The sequence below is a fragment of the Euprymna scolopes genome, chromosome 13 (assembly GCF_053919585.1).
Source record: "Euprymna scolopes isolate OS-2025 chromosome 13, ASM5391958v1, whole genome shotgun sequence".
NCBI classification, from domain to species: domain Eukaryota; kingdom Metazoa; phylum Mollusca; class Cephalopoda; order Sepiida; family Sepiolidae; genus Euprymna; species Euprymna scolopes.
The window spans coordinates 137326293-137336904 of record NC_136494.1 but is presented as its reverse complement, the minus strand read 5'-3'; the positions used below and the strand labels follow the sequence as shown (position 1 = coordinate 137336904).

At 31.3% G+C, this 10612-nt stretch overlaps 1 protein-coding gene across 3 annotated transcripts in view; it reads right to left on the bottom strand.

Annotated features, from left to right (window-relative positions):
* Positions 1-346: 346 nt before the first annotated feature.
* LOC145292206 (integrin alpha-8-like) overlaps positions 347-10612 on the bottom strand; it is a 506022-nt gene continuing 495756 nt past the window's right edge. For all 3 annotated transcript variants that reach the window (XM_080138520.1, XM_080138521.1, XM_080138522.1), the window contains exons 30-32: positions 10004-10114; positions 7137-7262; positions 347-1349 (exon numbers count right to left, since the gene is read on the bottom strand). In XM_080138520.1, coding sequence (XP_079994646.1) covers positions 1287-1349; positions 7137-7262; positions 10004-10114 — 300 coding nt within the window. In that variant the 3' untranslated portion in view covers positions 347-1286. The remainder of the gene's footprint in view (positions 1350-7136; positions 7263-10003; positions 10115-10612) is intronic.

Below are 10612 nucleotides of genomic sequence, written 5' to 3'. Positions count from 1 at the left end.
TGCCGAAAAAAAGAACGCCATTAAAACAAGAATTTGTTTTTTGTCTCTATTTTTTTGTTTGTTTTTTTTGTTTTGTTTTGTTTTCTCATTTTTTTAAATATATTTTACCTTGCTTCATATTCTGATAATCACTTTTACGATCTGAATTCCATAAAAATTCAAATGAAATTTTAATTCTAAGATTTATTAGTTAAAAAATACCTACTTCTCTTTTTTTCATAACGTCGGTGACAATTAAATTTAAAATTAACTTTCCTTCGTTAGTTTGAAATATCATTTTGTTGATCTGTCAGCTTGGTGACAATTAAATTTAAAATTAACTTTCCTTCGTTAGTTTGAAATATCATTTTGTTGATCTGTCCGCCACACAAATATTAAAATAGCGTTTTCGTATGTTTCTTCTTTTTATAAAATATTGAGTTTGAGATAGTATCTTCGTTCATCCCTTACATTAAATATTAAAATTATATTTTCAATGGTCTGTTATCCTCGAGTATGACATAGCATATACGTCTGTCTGTCATATTTGCTATTATAATAGCATTTTCATTAGCTTATCACGCTTTTATTTGATAAACTATCTTCGTCTGTCAGTTGCACTAAATATTCAAATAACATTTTCATCAATATGTTATTGTTGATTTTAACATAACAAACACGTATGTCTGTTATAAATGATATGAAAATAGCATTGTAAATGAACTGTTACGCCTGAGTTTGAAATCGGATCTTCATCTGTCTGTTACACTAATATTAAAATAGGATTTTTGTTGGTCTGGCACTCTATCGTTTGAAATAGTATCTTCTGTCCGTTACATTAAATATTGAAATAGCATCTTTGGATGTCCGTCAGAGATAGTATTATAATGTCGTTATCATTGGTATGTTACAATTCAGTTGAAAATGTCATTGTCATCGGTAAACATGTAGACGGGATAGTCGCATTAAAGTAAGAATATCAGTCTGCATATCGTAATAAGCAAATATTTATAAAATAAGTAAGAATTTTCAGAATACGAAGAATAATAGTAATAAGAAAACTTTCAACGTTTTTATGTTGATTTTCTTCAAGTGTTGATCTGGCAGTGTTGGCTGGTTTGTTTCTTTGGCCGCAGTTCCAGCAAATTACAAACCATTTGTTTCCATTTTTGTGAAATAAATTTCACAGATTTTTTTTCATCTTTGCTTTGTTGTTTTTTATTTATTTATTTGTGTGTGTTAATATCTTTTTAGTTGGTAGTGGGCCGTCTCTAGTTTAGCGTTTCTTCTTTTTCAGATTTGTTCGATTAGAACGCGTCTCCATTGGATTCCTTCATGTCTTCGGGCTTCCATCGCTTGAAAAATCCACACTGCAATGAATAAAATCACATGAAATTATTCTTGTTATTTAAATACATTATATATATATATATATATATATATATATATATATAGATATATATATATATATATATATATATATATATATATATATATATATATATATATATATATATCATTATTTTGGTGGGGTACAAAACTTCATTATAGCAATTAAAACGGGAGGATTTTTTTGTATTCATGGTAAAAAGAAAAATGGAGGGAAAACATACGATGGAGGTTTAAAAAAAAACGTTGCATAAATTAGTGAGTAGAGTCGGCCGTACAGATTTCGCCCTCCCTTTTAAAAACCGAATCGAGGGTTTTTTTTTTGGGGGGGGGGGTTATTGTTTGTTTTTGTACAGGAAACGAATTTAAACGGTGCATCGACTAAAATAAAATTTAGCTATCGGAAGGGAACAACTAAAATAAAATTTAGCTATCGGAAGGGAACGACTAAAATAAAATTTAGCTATCGGAAGGGGACGACTAAAATAAAATTTAGCTATCGGAAGGGAACGACTAAAATAAAATTTAGCTATCGGAAGGGAACGACTAAAATAAAATTTAGCTATCGGAAGGGAACAAATAAAATAAAATTTAGCTATCGGAAGGGAACAACTAAAATAAAATTTATCTATCGGAAGGGAACAACTAAAATAAAATTTAGCTATCGGAAGGGAACAACTAAAATAAAATTTAGCTATCGGAAGGGAACAACTAAAATAAAATTTATCTATCGGAAGGGAACAACTAAAATAAAATTTAGCTATCGGAAGGGACCGACTAAAATAAAATTTAGCTATCGGAAGGGAACAACTAAAATAAAATTTAGCTATCGGAAGGGAACAACTAAAATAAAATTTAGCTATCGGAAGGGAACAACTAAAATAAAATTTATCTATCGGAAGGGAACAACTAAAATAAAATTTAGCTATCGGAAGGGAACAACTAAAATAAAATTTAGCTATCGGAAGGGAACGACTAAAATAAAATTTAGCTATCGGAAGGGAACGACTAAAATAAAATTTAGCTATCGGAAGGGAACAACTAAAATAAAATTTAGCTATCGGAAGGGAACGACTAAAATAAAATTTAGCTATCGGAAGGGAACGACTAAAATAAAATTTAGCTATCGGAAGGGAACGACTAAAATAAAATTTAGCTATCGGAAGGGAACGACTAAAATAAAATTTAGCTATCGGAAGGGAACAACTAAAATAAAATTTAGCTATCGGAAGGGAACAACTAAAATAAAATTTAGCTATCGGAAGGGAACAACTAAAATAAAATTTAGCTATCGGAAGGGAACAACTAAAATAAAATTTAGCTATCGGAAGGGAACAACTAAAATAAAATTTAGCTATCGGAAGGGAACAACTAAAATAAAATTTAGCTATCGGAAGGGAACGACTAAAATAAAATTTAGCTATCGGAAGGGAACGACTAAAATAAAATTTAGCTATCGGAAGGGAACAACTAAAATAAAATTTATCTATCGGAAGGGAACAACTAAAATAAAATTTAGCTATCGGAAGGGAACAACTAAAATAAAATTTATCTATCGGAAGGGAACAACTAAAATAAAATTTAGCTATCGGAAGGGAACAACTAAAATAAAATTTAGCTATCGGAAGGGAACAACTAAAATAAAATTTAGCTATCGGAAGGGAACAACTAAAATAAAATTTAGCTATCGGAAGGGAACAACTAAAATAAAATTTATCTATCGGAAGGGAACAACTAAAATAAAATTTAGCTATCGGAAGGGAACAACTAAAATAAAATTTAGCTATCGGAAGGGAACAACTAAAATAAAATTTAGCTATCGGAAGGGAACAACTAAAATAAAATTTATCTATCGGAAGGGAACAACTAAAATAAAATTTAGCTATCGGAAGGGAACAACTAAAATAAAATTTAGCTATCGGAAGGGAACAACTAAAATAAAATTTAGCTATCGGAAGGGAACAACTAAAATAAAATTTAGCTATCGGAAGGGAACAACTAAAATAAAATTTAGCTATCGGAAGGGAACAACTAAAATAAAATTTAGCTATCGGAAGGGAACAACTAAAATAAAATTGAGCTATCGGAAGGGAACAACTAAAATAAAATTTAGCTATCGGAAGGGAACAACTAAAATAAAATTTAGCTATCGGAAGGGAACGACTAAAATAAAATTTAGCTATCGGAAGGGAACGACTAAAATAAAATTTAGCTATCGGAAGGGAACGACTAAAATAAAATTTAGCTATCGGAAGGGAACGACTAAAATAAAATTTAGCTATCGGAAGGGAACAACTAAAATAAAATTTAGCTATCGGAAGGGAACAACTAAAATAAAATCTAGCTATCGGAAGGGAACAACTAAAATAAAATTTAGCTATCGGAAGGGAACAACTAAAATAAAATTTAGCTATCGGAAGGGAACAACTAAAATAAAATTTAGCTATCGGAAGGGAACGACTAAAATAAAATTTAGCTATCGGAAGGGAACGACTAAAATAAAATTTAGCTATCGGAAGGGACCGACTAAAATAAAATTTAGCTATCGGAAGGGAACAACTAAAATAAAATTTAGCTATCGGAAGGGAACAACTAAAATAAAATTTAGCTATCGGAAGGGAACAACTAAAATAAAATTTAGCTATCGGAAGGGAACGACTAAAATAAAATTTAGCTATCGGAAGGGAACGACTAAAATAAAATTTTGCTATCGGAAGGGAACGACTAAAATAAAATTTAGCTATCGGAAGGGAACGACTAAAATAAAATTTAGCTATCGGAAGGGAACGACTAAAATAAAATTTAGCTATCGGAAGGGAACAACTAAAATAAAATTTAGCTATCGGAAGGGACCGACTAAAATAAAATTTAGCTATCGGAAGGGAACAACTAAAATAAAATTTAGCTATCGGAAGGGAACAACTAAAATAAAATTTAGCTATCGGAAGGGAACAACTAAAATAAAATTTAGCTATCGGAAGGGAACGACTAAAATAAAATTTAGCTATCGGAAGGGAACGACTAAAATAAAATTTAGCTATCGGAAGGGACCGACTAAAATAAAATTTAGCTATCGGAAGGGAACAACTAAAATAAAATTTAGCTATCGGAAGCGAACAGTTAAAATAAAATTTAGCTATCGGAAGGGAACAACTAAAATAAAATTTAGCTATCGGAAGGGAACGACTAAAATAAAATTTAGCTATCGGAAGGGACCGACTAAAATAAAATTTAGCTATCGGAAGGGAACAACTAAAATAAAATTTAGCTATCGGAAGGGAACAACTAAAATAAAATTTAGCTATCGGAAGGGAACGACTAAAATAAAATTTAGCTATCGGAAGGGAACAACTAAAATAAAATTTAGCTATCGGAAGGGAACAACTAAAATAAAATTGAGCTATCGGAAGGGACCGACTAAAATAAAATTTAGCTATCGGAAGGGAACAACTAAAATAAAATTGAGCTATCGGAAGGGAACGACTAAAATAAAATTTAGCTATCGGAAGGGAACAACTAAAATAAAATTTAGCTATCGGAAGGGAACGACTAAAATAAAATTTAGCTATCGGAAGGGAACAACTAAAATAAAATTGAGCTATCGGAAGGGAACGACTAAAATAAAATTTAGCTATCGGAAGGGAACAACTAAAATAAAATTTAGCTATCGGAAGGGAACGACTAAAATAAAATTTAGCTATCGGAAGGGAACAACTAAAATAAAATTTAGCTATCGGAAGGGAACGACTAAAATAAAATTTAGCTATCGGAAGGGAACAACTAAAATAAAATTTAGCTATCGGAAGGGAACGACTAAAATAAAATTTAGCTATCGGAAGGGAACGACTAAAATAAAATTTAGCTATCGGAAGGGAACGACTAAAATAAAATGTAGCTATCGGAAGGGAACAACTAAAATAAAATTTAGCTATCGGAAGGGACCGACTAAAATAAAATTTAGCTATCGGAAGGGAACGACTAAAATAAAATTTAGCTATCGGAAGGGAACAACTAAAATAAAATTTAGCTATCGGAAGGGACCGACTAAAATAAAATTTAGCTATCGGAAGGGAACGACTAAAATAAAATTTAGCTATCGGAAGGGAACGACTAAAATAAAATTTAGCTATCGGAAGGGAACGACTAAAATAAAATTTAGCTATCGGAAGGGAACGACTAAAATAAATCTATCGTTATGCTAATTATGGAGAGGAAACGCCTTAGAGACTAATCAGGTCCAAACTAAAAAGACAACCCCTTTGCTTACAGAGAGAAAGTCTCGTTATACGGACGTGAATAGTCTCCAAGACCTTCAGTTGAAATAACGAATAAGCGTGACTTAAAATAGAAAATCAGTTACTCCTGAAAGCCATTTCACATCGCGGGTTTTTAAGCAGAACCATGCGTATTACTCAACTGCATTTAAATTGATGTATGACATTATTCATATTATGCGGGGGCAGATCGTCCTTTCGAGAGGATAGCAATAATGTTTTTTTCGAAAACACTACCTGTACATTGGAGGCAAAATTTCAACATATTCAACAAAAATATTCAACAGCTGAGCTAATCTGTTTGACGAATTTTTCACTTATTGTCCCTAATCAAGTTAAACGAACGTAACTTGGACATTAAACCGTCATCTTAGTTTTTATTTGTGAAAAAAAATTTATTTTTATTTTTATGACGGGATTAATCACATCAAGAGGGTACTGATTATTGGACAATGTTCTGGTGATGATTTTTAGTCCTTTACCCAGTTTAGATTGTAAACAAATCATGAGGGCGCGATGTTTAAGGTCTTTAAAGTATACCATATCAAGGGGAAAGCAATTCTACTACTTTCCTTGACGTATTGATAACGAAAACTCCATGCAATTATCTTACATTAATTAACCGTAAATCAACGTTTACGGGACTGTATACATATTGGGATTCATGTTTCCCTAAAAAACGAAAGTTTAATTTGATTTGCACCTTAACACACCGTGCTCTCATGATTTGTCCAGAATCTAAATTGGATGACGGACAAAAAACAACCATTAACACGTTATCCAATAATGGGTACACTCTTGATGTGATTAACTCCGTCATAAAACAGAAAATAAACAATTTTTCTCAAATAAAAACTAAGATGGCGGCATGGATTACGCATATTTGGATTATTACAAACATTTTGAATTATTACACACATTTTTCTTATGCAAATAAATATTAATGTATGAATATCTACTCTTGCTATTGAGTACTATTATATAAAGGTAGTGGATATTGTTTGGATTTTATCCCACGAATACATTCTTTACCTGGACTATATATGTGTGTGTGTGTGTGTGTGTGTGTGTGTGTGTGTGTGTGTGTGTGTGTGTGTGTGTGTGTGTGTGCTTAGAGAGAGGTGGTTAGTTCGATAAATATGAACAAATTGATCATATATATATATATATATATATATATATATATATATATATATATATATATATATATATATATATATTAAGATTCATAGATATTTATGAGCGCATTGGTATGAATAGGTAGGTATGAACTGCTGAATATACAAAGAGGAAATGATATACGTATATATATATATAGAGAGAGAGAGAGCGTGAGCGGACGAAATATGAAAAGACTCAGATATGTAATTAAAACAAATGTGATAATGTGTTTAAAACAATAATAAAATATTGAATAAGTTTAGCAAGTCTTATTGATAATATTCATTGCGCCAATGGAAACGAAAATCTTTAACAGAAAAGTGATTTACTTACCCACCAAAGTAATACAATTATTAGGAACAAGAGCAAGATACCGGCTGCCACGGATACAATGATCACCCAAATCTGAATTGGCCGATCTTTTGGAACCAATTTTTGGGGATTTATCAACGTTCGAACCTAAAAACAAAAAAAGAATTCAAGCATGAGAGACCCAAAAGATTTTAGAAGAATAAATGTTTTATAGCATAATTTTAAAAAGTCCCATTCTATTAAGAGTAAGTGTGCCCGACGTCATTTAACAACATTAGTTATTCCAATTGATTTCAAATAAACACCCTAATTCTGAATATTTATGCATTCGTAAGCGGGCTGGGCTTACGTAGTTATGACCTCAATAAAAATCACAAGCTTCTCTGTCCTCAGTTAGGGTTCAGCGATACCTAAGGCCGTCATGAACACACGTAGTCAGAGTTTTCTAAAGAGGCGAATTGTGAATTCTAGCGCAATATTTTACAAGAATGCGGGCTCGTACCACGTGGTGTCAATTAAAGATGCCGAACATGCATATAAGTTAGAGATATGGACGATGAACTTGTTTCAATAAGTAATATCCCTGACGCACTTCTAATAGAAACAGAGCAACGAAACTTGGCAATTTTTCTCTAGATAAGAAACACATAGAGTTATGCATTGACCCCATCGTTTAATGCAGCTCTGGGGATCGGTTTTTTTGTAGAACACACTAATTTGGTCTCTTAACAACAACATGATTTCGAGGACGAATGCGGCATCATCTGGGAAACACTCCCCTTTCAAAAACAAATTCATGGCTTGGAAAAGGTTAAAATCAGAGGACGCATAGTTAGGGGAGGACTGTGAATTCTTGCGTGAGATTTTACAATGATGCTTATCAGTTCCACGTAGAGTCAATTAAAGATGGCGAACGCGTATGTGTTGTAAGGTTTCAGATAACAATAATGAAAACAGTCGATTTCATTTTTCTTTAGTCAATAATTCATAGTGATATATGCCTATTTATATTTGAATATCCTAATAACTAAGACACCTAAAAACCTGATTTGTCGAAATTGATATCGTAATCCCAATGAACATATCCTATAAAAAATTGTTCCTATACGATAAAAAATGTTATTACGATTTCTTTTTCAAACATGGAATCATTGTAAACATTTAAATGAAGGAAATGAAAACGTTTTCGGCCATTTTTGTTAATTCCTTATAGGATTGAGGTTTTGAACTTCAAACGTTTGGAACCGTATTTTAAGATTAGTATTGTTTAGATTATCAAAGCTACTACTCCTTTCGTTGTTGTTATATTAACAACGTTTTAATCGATGTAATATCCAATCTTCTTCAGGTGCATCTTTTGAAAGTTAATAAAATTCTAGTCGAAATTTTTTATATCAAACCTAGCAATTAGCACGGATTTTTTTCAAATTCTGAAACGAAATGTTAAGAATTAATAATCTATGATAATTTGTCAGGAGATTAGAACGTCTGAAAATTATTTATTTTATTTTACATTTACGTAAATGTACAAACGTTGTGCATAAATTTATGAAACGTGCATAAATTTATGAAACGTGCATAAATTTCAGTTCTAAATATTTTTAAAATCAGACTTAAAATCAGTGTAAACAAGCACGCAAATTAGAAATCTTGCCTACACAGAGAATTGTTTTATAAAGTAAAATTCTGGGTGCGAAATTGACTGTTTCAAAGCTTTGAAACCAATCTACACTCGGTTTCAAAACGGAATAAAATAAAATAATCATGTTTTTTAGACAGAGTAAAATAGTCAAAAAATTATTTAGAAATAGAGGACTCAAATATTTAAGAAGCGAGATAAACTAAACGGCTTTTGAGAACAAGATCACATAATCTAAACATGTTTGTATAATAAATGAAAAAAATAATCTTAATATCCATCTGTTACATATTTGGACCCTACGGCAGTAAGTAAAGATTATGTTTACTAGTATAAATATCGGAAGTATTACATTAAGCACATGTAGGGTTGGCCTGGCGATGAACGGCTTGAAGATTCAGAGATCACCTCCCCAGACAAAAGACGCTAGAAGCTAACAAGATTACATATATGATCACAACGATTCGCGGATCACAAGTGCCGATAATGTAGAAATCTAAAACAAATTTCCTCGAGACTTGTCCGTTCGTCTACTATTTTTCAACTAAGTACGAAAATTGAGTAAGAACTTTAGCCTATCTTTTCGAGAGAATAAATGGCGCGGTCTTTCCCCTCGTAAGCGAAATTCTCTCCGCAATAAAACCTTTAAAACTGCCAAAAATATCTATATGCTTTCATGCATGAATTGTATTCGTCCTGGGTTCACGGAAGATGACAGCAACTAAGGAATCAACGGATATACACGTGGATGGCGACGATCAAAGCGTTAAGACGAGACTGCGCACGTATGTAAAAATATTTTCATTTCTTGATTCCTTTCTTGATCGCTCACTGGTGATAGCCCACGTGTGCACAAATACACATTATGTGTCCCACATCTGCTTCCCTTCGTTTAAAGAGTAACGACTGTTTACGTAGTGTTCGTTGGACATTCTTTCCTTTATGTATGGAAGTGATACATCTTTAAAAAAAGAGTAAAATAAACAAAGATTTATTTGCATAGATCAAGAAAATCAAAACAAATTTAAAAGCAGAGTAAAATAAATTAAATATAAAATAAATGTATTCTTAAGTAAAAAATAAAACGCTGTGAATAAAAACTAAAAGTTGTGGAGATAACTTTTGTAAGGATCTTAAGCAGAACATAAAACGATCAGGAATGACGTCATTAACTTATCTCTTCGAAAGGAAACTGTTTTTTTTATTGTTTTTTATTCCATGAAATATAAAGAATTCGCTTATTACTTACCTCTTTTGAGGGCGATGGAAAGTCGTTCGGATCTAAAACGAGATCGTAGGGAATCGACGTCACCACGAGTTTAGCTTCAGAAATGATCATATGAGTGTCAAGATACCCCATCTGAAAATAATATAATAGCTTAGATATAATCAGGGAGCTTCATATATATATATATATATATATATATATATATATATATATATATATATATATATATATATATGTGTGTGTGTGTGTGTGTGTGTGTGTGTGTGTGTGTGTGTGTGTGTGTGTGTGTGTGCGTGTGTGTATGTGTAACGATCAAGTAGTTAATACAATGGACACTATTTTAATAGAAATGTTAATAGACCTTTACATTATCTGCGTGTTATTGGTTTTTATTCCAAAACTGTTTCTGTACTATCTCAAATATTTTTCAGCTTTATAAAACATATTTGTTGATTAAATGTATGCATCATTCTGTGAAATATTCCCGTATATATATATATATATATATATATATATATATATATATATATATATATATATATACATATATATATATATATATATATATATATATATATATATATATATATAATTTATTAATAAGTGTGTGTGTGTGTGTGTGTGAGTGTT